Genomic DNA, 25,085 nt, shown 5'->3' on the forward strand with positions numbered 1-25,085 from the left:
GGCCTTGTAAAATTAAGAAAGAAAGAAACATGACTTGCACAGGCTTGCTTGTGCACTTCAACCAAAAGAAAAGAAAGAAACTAATGTAATAATATTACAATGAATGAATATATGTTTTTACTCCTTTTTTTTAATCCAACATTCCTGCTTTATACTGTACAGGTCTATGGGTGTGGATGTAGTGTGTAATTTCCGCCGCTAGGTGGTAGCACGGTGATCCACATGAGCAGTCTCCGCCCCTCGTCAAAAACGTCCGAGGAAGAACAGTCCACAACAAAAAATGTGAAACTTCGTTTTTCTGTGCCACAATAAACTGCCCTCCCGTGACAGTGATGGGACTCTTACCTCAAACCAGATCTGTACTCTGGTTTTTACTCCTCACACTTCTCTACGTGGGACATTTTAGATCGGTGAGTGCAACTTTATTGGATCTATTCTCGTGACTCAGCCTTGATTTTGCTGCTACTGCTATGAAAAGGTGTTGGCTAACGATACCAAACCTTGAAACAGCTGTTTAAAATTATCTACTTCTCAATTTCTACAGTGTTAAAGTTATGATGTAAGTTATTTTTGTTATTATTATTATTTTTCAAATAGAAATGGCGTTTAACATAGTACTGATCGCTTTGACTGATGAATAAGAAAGCTGCATAGTTTAGGTTAGGTTTACAATGTCCATAAAGTACTGTCGATTATGAACACATATCCTACGTGCAATTTATGTATTTCGGGTTTATATTTTGTATGTTTCTTTTCTCAGTCATATATATTGTAACCTGTGTAAAGCTTGATGTGAAACTTAAGTGAAACTTGTTGAGATGAGTAGCACTAGAGAATAATTCACCTTGCACAATCGATAGGCATGCAAAGACGTTAGCAGCGACTAAACGTGACTAAAGCTGTATTTTTTGTCATAGTTTTTGCTTTGCTTTTGGCCATAACAAGCTCATATGACATTGTAATATTTGCGTCTTTATATTAACATATGTTCAAACTGACCAAATTTGCATACATTTTCTTCTCCAAAGACAGACAGTAGTCTCAATTATTAGTTTCAGAGTAGTTCAACTTCAGCTGATCAAAGTGCTTCACATAAAAGTCAACAAGAACAAAGAACAATAAAACACCAAGAGCTATGTCTAGCTAGTATTAAATGCCAGGGGGAAGAGCTGGGTTTTCAGTCATATTTTAAACTCTATTGAAGTTAGTTGAATCATATTGTAGTTTCTTCTTGTCAATTTGATCATTATTTTAGTTAGGTCTTGTAGGTCTACCACAATTGGATTGTAACTAATGTATTAAAACATATGACACATAACCATTTATAACAAAGATGACAGTTTTAATAAATCAGAATGTAAAAGTACAAATAATAAACACCATAAAAACACTTTATTCCTAAATATGTTTCATGTGGAATCCTCCAGTCATCATATTTCAACCTTTTATTTGGTTGTAGAATTGAAATAATTATTTTAAAAATCAACCAATCAAAAAATTAATTGATGACTAGTTGACTACAAAAGCGCTTTGGGTGTGTAATTTAAAAATGAGTCCAGCCCTAGTAGTTCCCTCCTGCAGACTAGCATTGTTCCCTACTCTTGTGGACTTCTGCTTGTTCTTATCTGAACATACAACATAATTATTATAACACAGTTTAGTACCATGAGTGTTTCTACACCTTCTACTGAAGGCCCTTGAACTTAATCCTTTCAACAGAAGTAGGCCAGAGGACGCTGGGTTTACTCCCTCCAACAGTTGTGCACTAAGTGAATTAACTTCCCTATGTTACCCCAGTCACATGTGAGCCATTTTGCTGATGAGACGTTTTGATTCAAGTCTGACGTCAGTTTGTCATTAATTTTTTCCATAAATGTAATGCAGCAGTGTTTTTCCCACTCTATCACTCTGTTCTACCCCTCTAGCTAGATATTTTTAAATATATTTTTGTTTTTTTTCTGGTTTCTTCTTTCTTTTTTTTCTTTTTTTTAACAGTTTTTTATTGTTTTAGAACTAGTTAAATGTTTCTTTATTATAGTCAGATTGTTTTACCTGTCTCTCTGCAGCACTTTGTCAACTATCTATGAAATGTACTATACAAATAAAGTGGATTGGATAGGATTGGATAATACAGTGGTATAATTGGTAATAGTTTTCCTTCATTGGTAATAGTTTTGCTTTGTTGACTTTTGATATTTGTCTATTTAGTATTGAAAAAGTAACAGACATATTGGATAGTTTTTTTGTATTTACATTTAAATGTTTATGAAAATACCCAAAGTATAATTATTCTAATACTAAGCTTGTCTTGCTTGATTTTAGAATACAGTGTAGGAAATAAGACTCTGGCAAACCAACATAGTCTCTAGTATTGATAGGAAACGTTGCCTCATATCTAGGGCTTCACCAATTGATCAGACCGTCGTATTTTGATCGTAAATATTCCCCCGAACACATTTTATAATAAGGACTGTTATAAACGACATTAATTCAAAATGTCAAAAAAGGAGGATGGAATGGAATTTACAGAATAACTAGAATAATCAGATAACCCAAAATATTCCTAAATATTGAAGTCGTCAGTCACCATATGTCAACCTTTTATTTGTTTAAAATGATTAAAATATCAATGTACAATAGAAATAATTTACTAATTATGATTTTTTTTTAATCTAGTCAACTACTAAAATAATAGCTAGTTGCAGTCCTGCTTATTCATTATTGCTCCAATTTTTTTTATATATTTTTTTGTTTCTTTCAGGTTGGGGCAGATCACTGTGTCTGGTATGGGGAGTGTGACCCGTCTGAAAAAGTACCTGATAAAAAATATAACTGCAACTACACAGGGCCCCCTCAGCCACTGATTCCTGAAGGATATGAACTTCTCACAGTATGATACTCACCATGGCTTATTTTGACTATTGAAAAGTACTGTGCAAAAGTAAATACTGACACAATATCTCTCCAATAGGAGCTTTGTCCTGATTTAAACTATGGTGACCGGGCTATCTGCTGTAATGTTGACCAGTTACGCACTTTAAAAGGAAGTCTGCAGCTGCCCCTTCAGTTCCTGTCTCGGTATGTAGTGTTTTTCAATTTAACTAATAAAGCATGTGATTCTTTTGTAGGGGTAATTTTTGTCTCTTCCTCAAAGTCATTGACCCTAGTGTTATGCGTATTTGTAACATTTAGCATCTACACTCAGACGTGCCGTTTAGTTTTAAGAAGGTATCCCTCTATCTATGTCATTAATACACAAAATTTGATAAAAAATTCAAGGACACAAGGAACACATTTTTTTGCCAGTTTAAACAGTCATCTAACAGACAAAATGTGTTATTTTTTTATATGTAACTATTGTTGAAATTAGATGAGATTTGGCATTTGTTTACAGTATGGTTGCTCGGTAACAGTTATGGAAAACCTCTCTGTTGTCCATGTCCAACCAGGAAATAAATGGTAAATGGTAAACTACACCAAAATTTTTATTTTTATTTATTTATTAATTTCTTTCAGAAAAATTTAAAATATAATCATGTTAACTATGTTTTAGTGAAATAGTATTGTAACTTGTCATATATATGTACTTTATTAAAATTACCATGCAATAAAGACACTGTGCACATAAAATTGTGCTGACCAAAAGAGTTTGTTTTAAACAAAGGTAATCATGAACTCAAATTGTTTTGTTGGTCCTATATAATTTGTTAGTCAGAACTATGCACAAATGGTTGGCTGTGTGAAGAGAGGAGTGGAAACCATTTGGTTTCCAACATGTTTCAACCTGCTTAGCTTCAACAGGGCGTGTAGCAAAATGGACAGGTACATCCTTTAATAATGGGGTCTTGTGACACTATTGATTAAAAAAAAAAAAAAAGAGCACAGTCCAAAAAACGAATCATATAATCTTGCAATAGTAAGATGGCTAATTATTTTTTTTGCATAGAAACAGAATACAAGGGGATGGACTCAGAAATGTATCCTCAATCAATGTACTTCTTTAATGATTGGCCAGGTATTTTTCTATTCAATAAATTATGTTGTAAAAGTAATTGTCATTTATATTTGAAAATTTTAGCAGTATTCTTTTATTATTTAGAGGTGGGAAGCTGATCCAAAATGATTATTACAATTGCTGTTTTGTGTATATGTATTACAATATGGTATACTGTCTGCCTTAGGCTCCAAAAAGAAACACGCACAATTATCCTATCAAGGATATAAGGTGACTATTTCTAGACTTTTGTGGTTTATACTACAATCTACTTTTGTGAGATACTTGAACCTAAACAAATACTTTTCGGGCACTTTTCTGATGGATTGCCATAACATTGGCTGAATATCAGGATTCTCCAAAGAAAAAAAAAAAAAAAAAAAGTCAATATCACCCAACCCCTATCTAGTTATTACTGATGCCTGAAGTACATTAATTTATTTAATCACATTTGTTTGCAGGTGTCCCGCATGTTATTTTAACCTGATGACCCTGTTCTGTGAGCTGACATGCAGCCCCCATCAGAGCCAGTTCATGAACACCACTTTATTCAATGGAAACAATGTATTAGAGGTCCAGTACTACATCGGGCAGAGATTTGCAGATGGTAAGAACTTAAAATATTTCTGTCTTTTAGTTACAACTGCTAACAGATCTCACATGCCACTTCCCTAAGTAACACTCAAGCTATGAAACAGTTTGGGTAACAAATGGTCATAGATGTTGTAAAAATAACAAAGAGGAAATACAATCAAGTTTCATAAGCCTACATATTTTTTTTTTTTTTAGCCATGTACAATGCCTGTAAAGATGTCCAAGCACCCTCCAGTAACGTCAAGGCCCTGTCCCTGCTGTGTGGGAAAGATGCCAGTCAATGCAATGCCACCAACTGGATTCAATACCTTTTTGATATTAACAATGGGCAGACACCATTCTCCATAGTGCCCAAATTCTCAGGTAAGATATATTATGTATTATTATTTGGTAGTGTTTGTTATTGCATCTCCAGTAAGTGTATATTATTGTATCCTTGGGCAATGCACTCTACCCACTAATTATGAATGTGATGTGTGAATGAGTGAGTTGAGGCAGTTGGAATGACCATTGGGGCCGATTGGCAGCCATGCCTCTTTCATTCAGCCCCAGGCTAGATGTGGCTACAATAGTAGCTGACAAAAATGTAATTTGGGGAGTGGATGAGTGAAGTTCTATTCAATGCATCTTTATTCCGGACTCATGGTCCATTTTTAAAACAGACAAGAACAGTGACGACACAAACATTTACTACCAAAAATCTGATTATTATCTGATTCCTGGAATTTTCAGATTATATTTGACAATCTGACAAAGACAATAGTGAAAGACAAAAGATTTGAGTAAAATTTATTGTACCTTTTCTTCCAAGTACAACAGTTAATATAAAAATCTACTGGTTAACTGTTCCATGTCACCAGGTGTTTTTGATGATTATTGGGTTATTTGATTATTGTAGTCTGCTGGCCATGTAAATGTCCCCACTGTCATTCACGTATTTATCACTATTATTTTGCTATATTGTAGATGCACCACTTGGAGGTTTCAATCCCATGAACAACCACACATACAACTGCACCGAGGGCCTGGAGGATGGTTCAGGCCCCTGCTCCTGCCAGGACTGTACCCCGGCATGTGGTCCCAAACCGGTCCCTCCCCCTCTGCCCCCTCCATGGACTATTTTGGGGATGGATGCAATGGTGGTCATCATGTGGGTCTCGTACATGGCCTTCCTCCTTATCTTTGTGGGATTTGTGGTTGGAGCTTGGTGCTACAGGTAAATTACAGACATGTTTTTTTTGGTTTCTTTTGAACAACTGTCGTGAAGGGGTTTTCCTCATACCTTTTGTACTGGTTTGTCAAGTCTTGGTATTAGATTCGTGTTCGATTATTTTTCCCTTTTTGCCAAGAGAGCCGCAGTAGTAAATCTATTATATAGCAGTAGCAAGAATAACATTGTATACGAAATATACTTAGTTATCTAACATTCGATTTGAGGTGATAATAAGCAAACGGCGTACACCCCTCCAGAGAAAAACTGAGAAAATGGTTTTGTTTGCCCAATTGCTTCGAAGGCTGTGGTGACATGATGTGTAGGACCCTAACCACATTTTAAAATTTGACTTGCTATTTTTGACTCTGAACCCCCAAATGAAGTTGTACATTTTTTCCTTCAAGTAAAAAGAAAAAATTAGTCAATGGTTTTGTTTGTGTAGGAAAAGGACAATCATGTCAGAATATGGCCCCATTCTGGACAGCAACAGCCCACTATCTCTGAACAGCGATGACCCTGATCAAGGTACAACAAACTGTTTGGTGTAGTCACATTTAAAGCACAGCTTCGCCATTTAAAGACATAAAATTAGCAAATTCAACTATGTTCTACATTACTATTACTCTTAAGTATATTGTTTTCAGGGATGTTCTTTTTATGTTTTTTTGCACATTTATAAACACTTTCATGCACACATTTAGATTCATCTTTAGCCCTAATTCACTGTTATTTCCTGCTGGGACCAACCTTTTGGCATTTTGTAGTGAGAAGAGGTAAATAATATTGAATTCCAACTTCCAGCAACTAAATTCCAACAATCATCTTTAGAGAAAAAATATGTCATAAGAAACAATTGTGAAAAACAGGAGGGTGCTTGTAATATGTTTATTATTGAATTTGATTATCTGTTCTCTCTAGTGAATGCATCCTGTTGTGAGAGACTGGGCGAGCGCTTTGAGAACTCCATGCGTGTTGTCTTCAGTTGCTGGGGGTCTTTCTGCGTGCGCCACCCTCTACTGGTTATCCTGGGCAGTATCATTTTGGTGGCAGTGTCCTCTGGTGGTTTGGTTTACATGCGTATCACCACCGACCCTGTGGAGCTGTGGTCATCTCCCAGCAGCCAGGCTCGCAAAGAAAAGGACTACTTCGATAACCATTTTGGACCCTTTTTCAGAACGACTCAGCTAATCATTACAACTCCTCTAAACCATCCGGATATGTACTCGCCATACTTTCCTGGGCCGGATGTGCCGTTCAAGACTATTCTTACCAAAGATATTCTTCATCAGGTGAGAGATACAAAAGTCTTGAACAATATTTGAAAACAACGTACAATAAATATACAACGTCAATAAATTTTACAATGTTGTATGATTGGGAGCTAAATATTTTACATGTAGATCTATATTTCCCTAATCCTATTGGTAAAAAAAACATTAGCCAAAACATGAAAAATTAAAAAGTGGAACAAAATGTTGGAAAGGGATTTGTCTAAACAAAATATACCTTTTTTATAAATTGGTTATTACAACAGATATGAAATTAATGCCCCTCTTAGGCTCTTAGGCTTATAAATATTTTCACTCTTCAAAAACTTTTAAGGACATACTGAGCAACATTCAGAATCTACAGAGGAATGTTTGCAATATAATCTAATGTTTATCAAAGCATTTTTACCATGTCATGTTACTGTACATTGTAACATTTGCTGACATAATAATACATTTCTCTCCTCTGTGTCCTATTTAGCCACAGTTGGGTTAAAGTTGTGGCTAACTGCTTTTCCTGTTCCTCTTTTCACATTTGTTTTTGCAGGTTTTGGATCTGCAGCTCGATATTGAAAACATCGTGGCAACATTTAAAGGTGAAAACGTAACACTGAAGGACATTTGTTTGGCTCCTTTGGCTCCGTACAACAACAACTGCACCATCCTGAGTGTCCTGAACTACTTCCAGAACAGCCACGAGGCCCTGGACCGAACCATTGGGGATGAATTTTTTGTGTACGCAGACTACCACAGCCATTTTCTCTACTGCGTCAGGTGAGATGTTTTCTGCAAATACATTTAAGTCTTGCAAAAATGTATTGCCTCTTTGCAATTTAAATTTAAAGAAGACATATTAGGCTATTATCAGTGACTAAGCATTCATCTGTAAAAGCCTCTGAAAGAATGGATAGGAAATCAAATAACCAAGAATTCTGAGCTGTTTTGGCTAATTTAGATAAACAACTGCAAAAGTGAAAGTGAAATGAACCAAGATGTTATAAATCATTATATCAGCATTCATTTTTGAATTTTAGCAGTTTTAGCAGGAATATGTGCAGCTAAAAGTTTTTGTGTTATTCTTTTTATGTTGTTTTGTGTTTTGACGATGCAGTCTAATCTAGTTTGAAATGTTATATTGGTCCATTAAATTTACCCCGAGGCTTTTCAAGACATTAACATTTACACATTTGAAATAGTTTGCTATAAAAGTTGTCAACATTCACTTTTGGGGCACGGTGGCCTTCAGAGCTGATTACAGATGTATTTGATGATGTAATGCCAGACTGCCCTTGACACTGTCCAAAGCCAGAGCACAGATGCACTGAATATAGTTCTGTTTTGACAGTGCACCTGCCTCTCTGAACGACACCACCCCCCTTCATGACCCCTGCCTTGGGACGTTTGGAGGTCCTGTGTTCCCCTGGCTGGCTCTTGGGGGCTATGATGGTGAGAAACATATACATTTTGTTTCATGGTTTAATTGGATAGATACAGTATGTGGGAAAAGTTGAAAGTGAAAGGCATCATGTATTGGTAAATATATAGAGATTTTTTATTTTTTTATTTTAACTATAGTATTATCCTGTATCCAGTATCTGATATAATTGATAGTTATCTTATCAGAGTAGGTTCACATATTGAAAACATGCAGTTATAGACTGCTACGGCAGACTGTGAAAGAAAATAATGTATTTAATCTATAATTTGAGTTGTTGTTCACAGACTGTATGTTTGTACCATTTGACCACTGACTGAGTATATAAAAAACTGTTGAGAAGCAGAGTTAAGGATTATGTATCAGATGATTGTTGTTATTAACCTTTTCATTTTTGTTGCTAAATGTTTTTTAACAGAAACCAACTACAACAATGCTACAGCACTTGTGATCACATTTCCTCTCAACAACTACAAAGATGATGATGAACATAAAGGCAAAGCTATGGCCTGGGAGAAGGAGTAAGAATACTACTATAACTACTACTGCTACCACTACTACTACTTCAACTAAAAATACTACTATAACTATACTACTATTACTACTTCTACTACTACTGGCCTTGATATTTTTTCTTCATATTTGTTTGTAGGTTCATCCACTTCATGAAACACTACAGACATCCAAACCTGACTGTCTCCTTCAGTTCTGAGAGGAGCATTGAAGATGAGATCGACAGAGAGAGCAACAGTGATATAAGCACCATTATAATGAGCTACGCCATCATGTTCATCTACATTTCCTTGGCTTTGGGACACATTCAAAGCTGTGAGCGCATCTTGGTAGGAGTCCTAGTCTTTTGCACCATACAAATCAACCAATCAGGACTATCTTGCGATTCTTAGCCCATCCCATTTTTCCTGTTTCATCATGCAACTTAAATTCCTAAAGTAGTCCAGCAAGTTTTCGATCCTTCAACAAATATTGATGTAACTACTATGTTTTTTGTTGTTTTTTTTTCTTTGACAGGTGGACTCCAAGGTTTCCCTGGGCATAGCGGGTATCCTGATCGTCCTAAGCTCTGTATCATCTTCTCTGGGTCTTTTTAGCTACTTTGGCATGCCTCTCACCCTCATTGTGATTGAAGTGATTCCATTCTTGGTTTTGGCCGTCGGAGTGGACAACATCTTTATTATAGTGCAAACCTACCAGGTAATCTGGTCACTGATACTTCATTGATGAATTCATGCACTATTATCCACATTTACTTCATGCATACTTCAAAGTGATATACCAGGTGGATTATCAAGATAAAGTTTATGCAAGAGGCAACACAAGTGACAAAAAGTACTTGCCAAATGTATTAGGTTGCTTTCATATTGACTTGATCCTTATTTGGCCCCAGTTTAGTCCTAATGTAGACTGGGTTTGCTCCTCTCCTACTCTTGCTTTATTCCTGGTTAAGTCCTTGTCTTGTTCCATTAAGTGCTAATATCATTAGTAATGTCTAATGTCCACTTAGACATTACTAATGATATAGCACTTAATGGACTTTATGTCTGTGATGTATTTTAATGAAAAAAATATCTTGATGTAATGTTCATGTGTCCCATATTATTAAATGTCCTCCTAAACTCACTAAATGATTGTATTTGTGACAGAGGGATGAGCGTATGCCACAAGAGGAGCTTCACCAGCAGATTGGCCGTATCCTCGGAGATGTGGCCCCAAGCATGTTCCTCTCCTCCTTCTCTGAGACTGTGGCATTTTTCCTTGGTAATGTTCAGCCATAACATGTCTTATAGATCATTAAAGAGGGGGTATTATGCTAAATCAACTTTTTACCTTGTTACAATGGTGTTCCCTCCTCAAAAACATGTCTGAAGTGGTTCTCTTAATCATTCATGCATGTTTGAGTGATCTTGCTGTCTCTCCTGGACACTATTAAAAGCCCTCCTTTTGGGTTAAGTATACAAGACCACGTGCTGGCGATTAATACCTCCCTGGGCAGTTTGATTTTTTTTATGGCCACAGTTCTGTCATCAGTTGGTGAGTAAAATGGAACTGAAGAAAACAGGAGAAAAGTGTAAAAACTGTGTTGGGATGGTCACATGCAGCACATTCAGAAAGCAATTATATTCTGGAAAAGGCACATTTTTTATTTTGTTTTTGTGGCCACAGAGCATCAAGCCCTGGTTTAGACCTATTTTCTGATCCTATTTCATGTGTAATAGTACCCCCCTTTTTGCACTGGGTCAGTCTCCTCATTGGTCACATGCTGATGATATTATTGACATGTTTTGGGGTTTTCTTTCATTTTTTTTCCAGGCGCCCTGTCCAACATGCCTGCTGTGAGGACTTTCTCTTTGTTTGCTGGTCTGGCAATTTTTATTGATTTCCTCTTGCAGATCAGCTGCTTTGTCAGCTTACTTGGCCTGGATGCCAAGAGACAGGAGGTATGTCAAGAAAATGTGCGACTGGTTAAGATATGTTTGGTTTATTTGTTGTTTATTATTAGGATCCCCAATGACAGCCTCGACAGCCAGCTATTCTTTCTGGGGTTCTTCTTTAAAATACACAATACATGAACAGTTATCTCTAAAACAAGCTATATAATTTAATCATAGTAATGCCATATAAAAGTACATTTACTACACACATACTTAAATATATATACATATTTAAGTAAAATACAGTTAATTTATTCCCCTTTGATGAAGTTGCCATGGGTGCCCCATAACTATTCGGGTTGTGTTGTCTTGCATGGGACTGCCAATCTTGACAGTAAATAAGTTCTATAGGGACTACAGAGTTGTTTTAAAGCCTCCCAGAGAATCGATGCAGTGTTGACTTATTGGTGCACATGAACATAGAACATTTTAGACAAATCAACCTACTTTATATCATATTTTGGTGGCAAAACCTTTGCCAAATTCTCCTTTGAAATGAATGTGATTCCTGCTTAACCGGAAGTGCCACCACAAAGAGAGTGTGGTTTAGTTGCATTTATGGCAAAAGGCATTCGGTGGAATGAGGTCAATAAATACATTTCTTTGTGTAGTTTTTATTAGATTATATTTTCTTCAAATGGATCTCACAATATGATGCTGTTTTTGATTACCACTTTTGTATACACTGTCTAAAATTATCATACAATTGTTATTCATATCATGAAATGAAAGTTAATATTCATATGCCACAGAATTTCTAATTCAGTGTCTCTAATTTACGATGTTTGACATAAAAATCTGTTCTATCTGTGGAGAACAGCTTCTACTGTTACTAATATCCTATTTTGACATGTATAATGACTAATCATAAAATCAATAAGTCTCGACATCCAGCTCACAATTGAATATAGTATAATGGTATATCTTATGTTTAAAAGGGGAATCGCTTGGACATCCTGTGTTGTGTCAAACTAGCAGATGGTCAGGAAACTAAAACAGATGGATGCCTCTTCAAATTTTTCAAGAAAATCTATGCTCCGTTTGTGCTCAAAGAATGGGTGCGACCAGTCATTGTAAGTGCCTTTTTTTTTTTTAAATATATCTAGTGTCGGTATTGTTTTTTTATTTATTTTTGTTTATATTTTATTTATTGATTAGGTGGCGGTATTTGTTGGGATGCTGTCCTTCAGCATTGCCGTGGTTAACAAAGTTGAAGTTGGACTGGACCAGAAACTATCAATGCCCGATGTAAGTCTGAGTTTGGTGCCAATATTTGGATATACCATTTGAATCCCTGTTTCTATTGGCTGGTTATAATCATAGTTTGCTTTTTGCTTTATACATTTCTTCTTATTGTAGGATTCGTATGTGTTGGATTACTTCAAAAACCTGTCTGAGTACCTCCACACCGGGGCTCCTGTGTACTTTGTGGTGGAGGATGGACTTGACTATAGGAGCCTGGAGGGACAAAATGCTGTGTGTGGAGGAGTGGGCTGCAACAACAACTCTCTGGTCCAACAGGTCTACACCGCTTCAGAGATCAGCAACTAGTAAGTTTAACTATCACCCCAAAACAATGTTGACTTAAATGGTAAGGCAGACTTTTAGGGCATTGCCATAAATAAATGGACTTTAATTTTTTTTATTTTAGCACTACGATCGGGTTCACACCATCGTCTTGGCTCGATGATTACTTTGACTGGGTGAAGCCACAGTCCACCTGCTGTCGCTTCTATAACAGTACAGGGGCCTTCTGCAATGCTTCCGGTAATTTTAATGTAGATTGTCCTGAGAGGTGCACTATGTAACTTTTCTGCTGGAGTCCACTACCTGCTTGTCTCCGTGGAGTTATAGCTTTGCATGGAATGCTCTGTAGTTTGGGATTAAACATCAATCCTGTTCAGATAAGAAAGCATTATTTTCAATCTATTTTAGCCATAAACATCTGTACTTGACTAAATTAAAGATAAGGTAAATTTAATACCTTACTGTAGAATATTTGAATATAATATCTTCATGGAGACAAGCAGCAGGCTCTCTACTAGAAAAGTTGCCCAGTGTACCTTTCAGTATTTTAATAAGTTTGATAAGTTGTTGTTACAATTAAATTTTAACCATATTTACTCGTTTTTAAAAGACAAATCCGAACAGGGAATGAGAAGTGCAATATTTGTTGGTATTTTGAACGAAATTATTAAGTTATCTAATTGGATAATACAGTTTGTTGCAAATAGGTTACTTGTGTCTGTGTTACAAATATGTAGAAATGCAACAAACTTAGTTATATTTAAAAAAATTTGGTACATCAGGCACGACATTTTTGCTGTGAACTTTTGACCTCAAGATGATTATACAAGTTCCTTTTTCATCTTATTGCCCTCTGTGGATTATAACTTTTTACTTATTAATTATGCACTAGTTCTGTTCATTAACATCTTAAACCTTAGCTGAAAAACAACAAATGATAGTCTTCTTTGTTCCTGCAAATGTTATATTTTTTTGTATTTTTTTTTCAGTGGTGGATCCATCTTGTGTCCATTGTCGGGAAATGAGTACTGAAGGAAAGAAGCGGCCGACTGGAGATGAATTTATGCGATTTCTACCAATGTTTTTATCAGACAACCCCAATCCAAAATGTGGAAAAGGGTAATTTTTTATCATATTTGTGTCTTTACACTTGTGATTTCCAGATAGTACTCCTTTAACTTTGAGTCTATCCACCTATGTCACTTTTCTGGTGGAGGGTCGACTATTTATTAAGATAAGATAAGATATGCCTTTATTAGTCCCACAGTGGGGAAATTCCAGTATTGCACTGCACAGTTAAAGAACAGAAGGAAAATGGTACATGCAATAAAACAAGATAATAGATAAATAGCTTATAATAATTTAAAAAATAGACTTAAAAATAAACTAAAAATAGACTCTAATATAACGTCTCTGTAAAGTGACTTGAGTATTGCACATAGGTATGGTTGAATGACACATGTTCATTACTTTTCTCTACGGAGATGACACTAGCAAGAGAGGCCAAGTTACAGGAAAGATTGGTCCAAAGGTGACCCTGCTTACACTAAAAATTTATGTTTTACAAGGCATTAAAAACCCTTACACTTGAATAAATGCAAGATGAAAATATGAAATCATAATCATAATTAAGACATGTGTGAGAAATAACATCTCTGTGAATACAAACTGGTGCCGACTGCCACCAGAACAGTTACATAGTGCACCTTTAAACCACATTCAATGGCACGATTTACTTTCTAGAAAACCAACTATGTAAGGCATCCATTTTCATTATTTTTGTATGTATCTTTTTCTTTCAGTGGTCATGCAGCCTATGCTTCAGCAGTGGACCTGGTTAAAAATAAAACAGATGTTGGAGCGTCGTACTTCATGACATATCACACCATTTTGAAGGAGTCTTCAGATTACATTAACGCTTTGAAAATGGCTCGCGCTTTGGCTCAGAACATCAGTGCTGCCATGGGCCACAATGTGTTTGCATACAGGTACAAATTTTGATGAGAATGTTTATCAGTATAATTAGTCAGAATGACACCAATTGTATGAAACGGGCCTTATGCTAATAATTCCTACAGAAAATGTAACCAAATTTGTATTTTGTTGATATGTAGCTATTTCAATGCATTTTTTATGATTATATTACTATGGAGTGGCCACAACTTTGTAGCATTGTACTATTATATGCATGACTACAGGCTAAAATTATTGCCTTCAGAACATACATATTGATATAATTGAATTTCATAATAGTTACGTAATCTTAGTCATGGGTTTCTGTTATAGGTGACATTTAAGGTTTAAGGTATACCTTATTAGTTATCCTTTAATGCCAAAAGGGTATTGCCGTGTCATTTTTGCACGCACACAATGTAGCAAATGTGATTTTAGAGAATTTAATGCTTGATAATCTTTTTTCATCCTCCTCTCCTGTTTCCTTTCTCCCACAGCGTGTTCTACGTCTTCTATGAGCAGTACCTGACCATCACATATGACACTGCTCTGAACCTGGGCGTGTCACTGTTGGCCATCTTTGTGGTTACAACAATACTGCTGGGCTTGGAGCTGTGGTCGGCCGTCCTCGTCAGCTGCACCATCGCCATGATCCTGGTCAACATGTTTGGGGTCATGTGGCTCTGGAGTATCAGCCTCAATGCAGTCTCTCTGGTCAACTTAGTCATGGTGAGAACAAGGGGTTTTCCACTATAAAACATCTCCTTTAGCTCAGTGATTTGGCTTTGGTTTTACACAGCAGACCACAGTGTACGCAGGCAGTAACGGGGTACGTGGAAAAGGTTTAGATGTTTTAGGTGTTTTAGAAGTTTTAGAAAGTTTCAGAAGTTTTACTCCCTTAAGAATGTTTTAAAGTTTTTTTGGACACAAATAGCATACAAAATATAATGGTATTAATTTGCATTAACCTTCTATATTAAACACATTTTTGCCTTTAGTTAGGGGCCACTCAGTGTGTGAGACAATGCTGTGGCTGTACTCAATAAGTTGGGCCATACAGTTTATCCTCCATTATTTTGTTGTAATATAATATTTTAATACAGAGCAGAATTGATATATTGTGTAAATATTAATTTCATGACTTACAATCTGCCTTATGTTTTGGGCCCAAAATATTGGCAGATCTTACCAGCCATCTGCTGCACAGTGTTCTAAATGTTCTGTGTACTTTTGGTGGCAGTCTAAGTAAATGTAAGAGCATTATCATTAGGAGGAAATGGAACGAACTTGCTAAGATGCAGATGATTGGGTGACTGAGTCCACAAGTGAATGGATAAGAAAAAGATTAGCATTAAAACTCCATTTCATTTCCCTGCATGGTTTAAGTTGTTGTCTCGTTGTTGCAGAGTTGTGGTATCTCAGTGGAGTTCTGCAGTCACATCGTGCGAGCGTTTACCATCAGCGTCAAGAGCAGCAGAGTGGAGCGAGCGGAGGAGGCACTGGCACACATGGGCAGCTCCGTAAGTCACAACACATTCTGGGAGGAGGATTTTTGAGCAGATTTGCTTTCTTGACATTCAAAACGTGTTTGTTGACAAAGACCATTAAATTATTGTATAGCTCACCAATTTAATCAGTAACTACGAAAAGGTATTACAGGCATTCATGTAAAAGGTAAACTTTGAACTCGCTGGTCTTCAAAACAATCAAAACAAGTCCACACAACTATATTTGAAAATGTTTTGTAAAAATAGCCCTGATGATGTTAGGGATTTTGGCAACCTGACTGTACTACTCAGGACAGTACAACAACTTAACAGATGGGCTTATGGGAGAGATCAACTTATAATACTCCACTAAAGTAGTTTGGATAGGCTCAAGAAACTTTATTATGTACTTATTATGTTTGACAGGTATTGCATCTGGATTATATTTGTAATTTATGCTTTAACATCAAGGTTAATTTAACTGTACCTTTTAAACATGTCCAAAATATTAACAATTGAGAGAATCGTGAAAAATGATCTGTTGTCTAATACAAGACTCCCATTCATTTCGGATTATGTTTGTAGAGGTCTAAACATGGTTAGAAGATTTTATTCTATGGTAGTTTGTAGACAATATTTTAACACTACAGTAAATAGTTGTAGCTGTTGCAGTTTGCTCATTTTGATTTGATTGTTTTAAATTTTGTGTCTCTTATCACTGTTTTGATTCTAGGTGTTCAGTGGCATCACATTGACAAAATTCGGAGGAATCCTGATCTTGGCCCTGTCCACATCACAAATTTTCCAGGTCTTCTACTTCAGGATGTACCTCGCCATTGTCCTCCTGGGGGCAGCACATGGTCTCATCTTCCTCCCTGTGCTCCTCAGCTATATAGGTCAATATATTTAACTTAATCAAGAATTATATTATCAGTCAAATTACTATATACAGTGTTTCCCATTGGTGTTTTTTATCATCTTTATTCTTTTAAGAATAAGAATTAGTAAACCATATAATATTAGATTAAGCTTTTAGTCTTTAGTCTGTTTTCACTTTGAGATTGCCCAGAAATAGTGTTACAAGCAATCTTTTACCCAAATCATAAAAAGATCATAAAAATGTACCCAGATACCTAGAATAATCTGATGATTTTTGGTGTGTGTTTATATTCACAAATCATCAAAAACACCTGGTGATATGTGTCAGTTAATCAAAGAGATTTTATAATAACCATTGTATTTAGGCAAGCCAAGGAAAGTTTATTTGAACTATTTTGTGTAGGAATTGTGCCATACAAAGTGCTTTACAGAATAAGAAAGACATTAAAACAAATCAAAACATAAATCACAAATGATCATCATAAAAAATATAGAAGATGCAGTACAATAAATTTTAAATAACTTAATTTTGCTGCATTAGTTTGCACTTGTTTCATATTTTTTTGAATGGGATTACTCACATCAGATGTAAATGTCATGAAACAGTCATGACATTTCAATAATCTAATAACTCCAGAAATCCAATACCTGTGCTGTATTTCAGCAGTGATTTAGGCCCATTGTTCCCTATTGTAATGTAGTATAATTTTGTCTTTTTCACAGGTCCTTCAGCCAACAAGGCCAAAGTGGCAGCAGCTAACAGACGGTTCGCTGGTACAGAAAGGGAACACCTGTTGAACTATTAGTCAAACGGACATGAACTTTGAAGTGACTATTGGAGTGGGTTTCTATGATTACTTACACTCATTGTCTCATCGCCGCTGACATGCACAGGATAACTCAGGATTATATGCTTCAAACTGCATTGTCTCCCTAAAAACTCATCACCAAACCAGAACTACAGACAATGATTAACATTATGGTTTATCTTCAATGTTCAAATGCATTGGAACAAGATGTGGAAGTAGGAGAGACACCACCCATGTACCTACATTATAAACCTCATAGTTGCAAATCTAACAGTTTGATTTGGAAAGGTATAAAGGGTAATACAGAACATAGTTTTTTAAGAAATGTATCCAGAAAAATTATGTGCAAAGATTTATTTGTTTTAAAACTATTTAACAGTTTGTATACTGACTTGAACTTAGCACAAACAGACCATCTAACCTTTTAATGGCTCTGAGAAGCACCGCACATCTGGACCTTATTCTCATGTTAGACATTTGTAGCATTTGCACCAAGCAATAACAGTTCTGTTTTCTGATGTGATTTAGATTGTAAACCCTTCACTGCTTTTTAATGTCCAAACAGCTCCTTTTCTAAAAAGTCTCATGTTTTAGCTTGTTGCTCTTTACGCCCAGAATAGGTCTCCACAGGCTGCAGTGTAGGCGTAGTGCATCTCTGTCCAAACTGCACCCACCAGCCCAGATTTTACAGGCTTTTGTTGAGTCTTGTCTTTTGTGTAATTGTCTATTGCTTTTTGTTATGTTTTGCAAACATATGCCTCAGAAACCTCTGCAGATACATGCTTAATCCTCATGTTTTTTGTTTACACAATGTGTTCCCAGTTACTGAAGAAAACACTTTATTGTATTCATTTCTGACACAGGACTGACTCTATCATCAGAAAAACCGTGCACTGGAGTAGGACAGTTTTTTTGCTTTCATTCCAAGTTTGTTTTAACTTATTTTTTATTACATGATAATTAGCATGTTTGTTGTTTTGAAATGTCTTCCTCCAATGCCCATGCATTATGTTTTAAAAGAAATAATTGGCTTCAATAAAACCTGACACTTGGTGACTCTTGTCGATTTGTTCATGAAGATTATTATAATTATTGCCTGGACATTGAAGGGATACTGTCATGATAGTATTGTTTGTTTTTAATTTATCATTTGATGAACTGTTGGCCTAACCTTAAAGTATTTTACTCTTTAACCTTGGTGTAAAATACTTTGGAGCAACTGTATAACAATTTTATCAGTGCTCTGCATTGACACAATCATAACTGTGAAGAATGGCTTTGATATTTTTAACTCTCATTAAATAGTTGTGTGACAATTATGTATATCTAAACGTTTGTCTATATCTTCATGCATCCAATGAATAATATTCTGCTTAATGGGCTAATAAATGTTGTGATATTGCAAAGGTACCACCAGGTGGTGCAGTGCCCTCCTCTTCTATACTGGTGAACTTGAGAGGAGCTCTGTGCTCTGTGCAGTGGGAGTGACCTGATTTCCATGTAGAAGAAACTCATATGTCTTAACACTGTCTGTCTGTCTCTGTGTGTGTGTGTGTGTCTTGTGTGTGCTGTGTGTGTTGGTGTGTGGGTGTGTGTTTGTGGGGGGGGGTGTGTGTGTTTGTGTGTGTGTGTGTGGGTGTGGGGGGGGGGGGAGGGGGGGGGGGGGTGGGGGGGGGGGGGGGTGGGGGGGGTGGGGGGGGGGTGTGGGGGGGGGGTGTGCGTGCGTGCGTGCGTGTGTGTGTACACACACACTGCAGGGCTGTAGTCCAGAGTCAGCACATCACGTTTCCTCCAGTCACTGAAACTCGCTGATCTGAATCTTTTGCCCAATAACCTCTCGTATCCCTGTGGTGGATCAGGGCTGGTTCAGTGCCAGGTTTGTGCGTCTCCTTTGGATTGTGTTGATGTTATGTCCAGTATTTGTTGTCACACACCGCTCTGGTTCATGATTTATTGATGCTGAGGCCGCTGATAGCACGCGCTGTCTTTGAGTCTGTCCAGGGACATTGAAATATTCATGTACCCCACAGGTCTGCTCCAGTCCCAGTCTGCAGGAGGGACCCAGGACTCTTACGTAAGAACCACCGACGTCTGACCTGGTCCTATTTGGGCTTAGGTTAGACCTCATTACATGACCATTCAAATCATAAAACAAAACACATGTGCAAAATAAATTGAGCACTGTGATGGAAATGTATGCATATTCACGTTGTGAAGAAAATATTCTTATCATATGTCTTTAAATGCATTTGATCTGTGTCTGTCAGACCCAGACCAGATATTAACATGTGTGAAGGCTCTGTCTCCATCCCACAGGAAACTCCATGTTGTTCTACCTGTCAAAGTGTAAAAGTTCATTATCTCATAGGTGTGAAACAAAAGTCACTCTGCTTTGAAATGTATGCAGCATTGTCATTCTGGTAGAGAGCTCAGATGCTCGGGGAGAGAGAGAGAGAGACTCAGAGAGAAGGCTGTCAGCCTGTGTCCTGACTGTATCTGCTATAACAAAAAATAAACATCTTTTGTATTTCATAACTCACTGGGTTTCACAAATGGCTTTTTGTTTATTGTATTTTATTTTTTTTTTTTCCACAACAAGCACAATCAGTTTGTGATTTGAGATAATCACAATGCAACTACTAAAGGCCTACTCATTCCATGTTTGAAAAAGAGGTATGATAAGCCATCTTTTTTTGGAATTTAGAGATTTAATTTCTAAACAAATTTTGCAAAATGTCTGCATATAGACCAGACTTAGACAAATTTTATTGAGCCACAGTTGAAATTACTAGGACACAATAGCTCCCACATACACAATACAATTATAAAGAGTGAAAATAAATGGTAAAATGTTATACAATTCAAAATAATTCAAGCAGCAAGTATAGCAAAAGATTTTAAGGTATGGTATAATAACATGCAAATATAGGTTGCGTGTGTCGAGATGCATGACCGTAAACCTAATTCATGATCTGGAGAGGCAGAAATAAGGATTTTCCTGTAACTTCCACCTCCGAGTTTGTCCACATTTACTTTCATAGTTTAAATCACCAATACAAACAAAGCTTAATTGTTTTACTAAAACCTTTTAAATGCCTCATATTACTAGCTGTTGACATGCCCAGCCTATCAATAAGTATGTTATGAGCTCTAAATACTGTTACTTCATGGTGCTGAATATTGAAGGGGATCAGACAGAGCTCCTACACTGTTCAAATTGAGGAAAGTACAATAAGTTTGTTGCTGAAGGCTCACGTCTTTAACTAGCACAAGCACAGTTATTTCCTGTGTCTGAACAACTGTCTTCATAGAAGTATTAAATCTCCCATAACTATTTAAAGCTGAACCCTCGAGCTCTTTAAGTGTTCAGATTCACCAAGATTTATGAGCATGCAGGATCTAAGTAATCTGTTCCTTGACATTTTTGTATACAAGGATTGTTAAAATAAAATACCTCAGGCTAAAAATAATTGATTTCATTGTCATCTTTGTGCATGGCTTTCCCTTGCACAAAGATGACAGAATGTTTGCATGTTAATAGCCGTATGCCAGCATGGACTGTATCTACTGTATCCAACTGATTTTGCCGTGTTATAAAATAGACATTTATACAAGTATTTAAATATATCGTTATTTACTTAATTGCAGTAACTAATGTTTGGAATTGGGTATCAAATTAAGTAAGAGACTATAAAACTTTTAAGAGACTGAAGTTAGACCTCTGAAGTTAGTGTTTTGAATAACACTGCATAACTTTTTGGTGGAGTTTCTGCCACATTTGTTGCCATGGAGATGTTATTGCTTTGTCTATAAATTGTGCTTCAGTATGGTAATAATGCAAATTACAAACAATGAAAAACATGTATTCTTGCTGAGTAAGGTTGCCACCTTCTTTCTGATAATTTGTAGCTGCAAAGTCACTATATGCAATCAATTAAAATGTAAATGTGACAATTAGGACAAAGTAACTAAATAGTATGTTTTTGTATGCACTGCTTAAAAGCAGCATGAATAAATGAGTGGAGACACGTTTAATGATCCACTTTGCGTCAGTGGTTTTGGGTTTCACTACTCGCTGTCCGAAATGGCCTCTGGGGTGGAACAAAAGGGTTTGGTAACTCAGGTCAGATTTTCACCTGCTGAGCTTTAGCCCTGACCATTCAAAACACTGCCCTGTTTTCTGAGCCACGCATGTCACAAACAGTGGTAGAGAGTGGAAGATTTTATATGGTGCATCGTTTAGCAGCATCAAGAAGGTCCTGGGTTTGTCTGGGTGTGGGAACTGGGGCCTTTCTCTGTGAAGTTTGCATGTTCTGTGCATGTGTAAGTCTGTGTATACAATGGTTCACATGTGTCTTAATTACAAAAACAAAACAAAAAAAACAAAAAAAACGTAACTATTTTTTTTTAGCCCACTGGAAATTATTTAGATTTTAAAGTGGGGGGAAATGTTAAAATACCTTTAAATAAACCAAATTCAACCCATATTAACATTTGGAAGTCATTTTAACTAATTAATTGACTTTGTTTTTCATGTGCTGGTGTTGATAGTGCACAGAGGAAAAACCCTGAGTCACAGTTGGATGACAGGAAGGGGCCAATGTGCCATTTCAGCCCAACGTTGTGTTAAAGGAATACTCGGAATAGTTTCTCTCTGCCCCCCTCTCTATGTGTGCACTCAGGAAGGCCCTCAATGCAGGCTGTATGGAGCAGCACCCGGGGGCATTAGTCTGTGAATGCAAGGGACTTAGCCACGTATGCTGCTGCTATCCAGGGGCTTGTTTTGATGGCTGCAAGAGACAGGACTGGGCAGGAGGGTGGGACTGTTTAAGCCCTGCTGTTTGTACTCAATCTGTCTCGGGACGTTCCCCACTAGAAAAATCACTGACCTCTCACAGCCAACCAGAACTTATAGGGGGCTATGTTTTATACCAGTTCTTCCACTGTTTTATTCTTAAACTGCTAAATCTGCTTTATATTATGGAAAATATACCTGCTTTAGTGCAAAAATATATTAAATAGTGGCAACAACTATAGCTATATTTTTCTTTGGTAGTACTTGCTCCATTATTGAAGGCCCAGTACGTGATTTATACCACAAATGAGAAACATACTTCACCTTGAACAGTTATGATAATGATTCAGGACAATACAAATTACATTTAACTATGTGGACATCTCACTAAAATATAATTGAAAATAATAATTTGCATGAACAAAAGGTGATCAGCTTCCTGTGGTTTACCCTGAAAACGCTCTTCAGTTATTGGGAGCTCCTTAGGTTTTTGGTTTTTTTTTCATTTTGTATCACTAATACACCGTGATGGAATAACAAAAACAGATTTTACCATGACAATTTTGCTGCACATATGCAAGATGGATCGTTTGTCATTCCAACCCCCAACGCACTTACACTGAGCTTTTCCCAGTTGAGTTACATGGTCCAATGCTAATTTTTTTTATAAAGCACTTTTCTACCTTCAAGGGTCCTGAAGGCTTTTTTACAAGGAACTAATCTCCCATACACACTAACATGCATACACAAATGTTCACAATACACCACAATACACACAGAGGTAAGGTGGTTAAGTGTCTTGCTAAAGAACAATGGCAGTATTCACTTGCCAGCATTTGGATCAGAAGACAAATCACTGTACCAACTGGGATACCTCTCTGTAAGTTGCTCTAGGCAGTACATAGTCATGTAAAAATCAGCATTTTTGTACCTTGTTTGAAAAAATGTTATGTTAATTATGGTGAATTTGAATACCAGTTATTTTTTTGCTCTTCGTCATATGTCCAAGTGATGATCAATACAGGTTTTTCTAAGTCTGTTATTATTACTGACAAAAAGCATATACCCGGCACAATACAAGACACGGGCCAGTGTTTTAAGATCGAACAAGGAGAGTTTATTTACATACATACACAGGTGACATCGCCCATGAGTTCCTCCCCATTCTAAAAAAAAAGCTACATCTTTGGATTCTTTGCAAATAGAAACAAGCTCAATATTTTTACACTTTAAATCACTCCTACATGCTTCCTCCATTACAATTAGTTTTTAAGTGAAAAAATCAAATTACTTCAAGCAACATTGGTAACATTGTTCAAGTAGGCCTGCTCCCAAAGGCAATTCAATAATCAAATAAAATTAAGACACATGCCAGATTTTGTACTTATTAATATATAGAATCACAATGGATTTAAGTTTTGTGTAAAATGTGTTACTAAAATCCCTTATTGTAAAAAAGCTAAAAGCAATAATGGAAGTGTGTCCTGTGTTTGGACACTTCAGAAGCACTTCATTTAAAACCTAACACTGCATCAGGAGGGAGATCAGATGGTTTAAAAGGGTGAGGCAGATTTAAGACAATGCTTGTGGGAGAAGCAGACAGAAAATATCTCTTGCAATTTTAATTTGTAAGACTTTATTAAGATTTGGGCCACACACCGAGCTACTGACAGGGCAAGGCAGACATCAGTGTGTTTAGGCTAACACATAAAGTGTTGCTTTTCTGTTGCCGTAAAAAAAAAACTGCTTGTTTAAAATTCTGGCACCGAAACAAAAAAAACAAAAAATATATATGACAATATACGACAAATGACATTAACTATCACTAAGAAGGTCAGGGTCGTAAAAGCTACATATTATGCTGCCTAAGTGAAACAATGAAGAGCGTCTTTAGAGGAGGCATACACAGTATGCAGTGTCATTCTGTATGTTCACTTTATTGCCTAAAATACTTTCAATCTTGTTTTTTTATGTTCTAGCACCAACATTTAAGTTGTATGTACTGAAGCAAATTATGTGCAGCATATACTGTTATTAAACCATACAATACTAAGGGCAGCTTCCTACCTTGGCAGGAAACTGAGCCAGGGCATCTGGTATACAATGCCAAAACAATAATACACTGAGAGGCAGATGATTTGTTTTGGCAGAAAAAGGCAACAAAAATATGGACCTACATTTTTTTAATTAAACAGAAATCTGTTTTGTTTTCACCAATGTCTTTGCCATAACTCCTGTCTGCTTCTCCACAGTTAGGACTACACTGTTGTTACAGTGATGGGTTCATGTACTGTACAAACAGCACTAGAAGTGAACCTCTGGTATAATTTATCTTCAGTGGTGGCATATTTTTGCACGTCTTTGGACATCTCCAGAACTTCAGTCCAGACCCTTATTCCAGCACAGTCAACGTGCCAGCAATTCACTCTAAACATAGGAGCACTCAATCAGACACTGATCACAGAGGGGTGTGTCCAGGTACAAAAGACTCCTGTTGGATTTGCAAACCTGTATACAATCATGCAGAGGGGCTGGTTAGAAACTGTGGAAGTTACACAGGTCCATGGTAATGACTTGTGGTGCTAATAAAACAGCTTTATTTTCAGTGTTAGTCCCAAAGCGAGTTAAAAATCCTCCTCCCGCATCTTGCTCTATATAAAAAGTGCACTTAGAAGACTTGC

General features: G+C 36.6%; 1 protein-coding gene across 1 annotated transcript; it reads left to right on the forward strand.

Moving 5' to 3' along the window:
• Nucleotides 1-248: 248 nt before the first annotated feature.
• npc1 (Niemann-Pick disease, type C1) lies at nucleotides 249-18,661 on the forward strand. The gene is made up of 25 exons (XM_033982151.2): nucleotides 249-410; nucleotides 2,762-2,890; nucleotides 2,972-3,078; nucleotides 4,456-4,601; nucleotides 4,784-4,951; nucleotides 5,555-5,804; nucleotides 6,244-6,326; nucleotides 6,720-7,090; nucleotides 7,617-7,843; nucleotides 8,415-8,515; nucleotides 8,923-9,025; nucleotides 9,157-9,346; nucleotides 9,534-9,716; nucleotides 10,166-10,280; nucleotides 10,833-10,960; nucleotides 11,893-12,027; nucleotides 12,113-12,202; nucleotides 12,314-12,504; nucleotides 12,606-12,721; nucleotides 13,471-13,600; nucleotides 14,284-14,469; nucleotides 14,932-15,163; nucleotides 15,841-15,954; nucleotides 16,655-16,817; nucleotides 17,524-18,661. The coding sequence occupies exons 1-25, from the start codon at nucleotides 333-335 to the stop codon at nucleotides 17,604-17,606; spliced, it is 3,819 nt and encodes a 1,272-aa protein (XP_033838042.1). The 5' UTR covers nucleotides 249-332; the 3' UTR covers nucleotides 17,607-18,661.
• Nucleotides 18,662-25,085: the final 6,424 nt, after the last annotated feature.

The sequence above is a fragment of the Periophthalmus magnuspinnatus genome, chromosome 17, assembly GCF_009829125.3.
Source record: "Periophthalmus magnuspinnatus isolate fPerMag1 chromosome 17, fPerMag1.2.pri, whole genome shotgun sequence".
NCBI classification, from domain to species: domain Eukaryota; kingdom Metazoa; phylum Chordata; class Actinopteri; order Gobiiformes; family Gobiidae; genus Periophthalmus; species Periophthalmus magnuspinnatus.

What these genes read in the sequence shown, in the direction of transcription:
- npc1 (XM_033982151.2), top strand. Translation starts at nt 333, where the DNA reads ATGGGACTCTTACCTCAAACCAGATCTGTACTCTGGTTTTTACTCCTC. An exon ending in CGGGCAGAGATTTGCAGATG is followed by an intron (nt 4,602 to 4,783) that starts GTAAGAACTTAA and finishes TTTTTTTTTTAG; the next exon opens with CCATGTACAATGCCTGTAAA. An exon ending in TTATAGTGCAAACCTACCAG is followed by an intron (nt 9,717 to 10,165) that starts GTAATCTGGTCA and finishes TATTTGTGACAG; the next exon opens with AGGGATGAGCGTATGCCACA.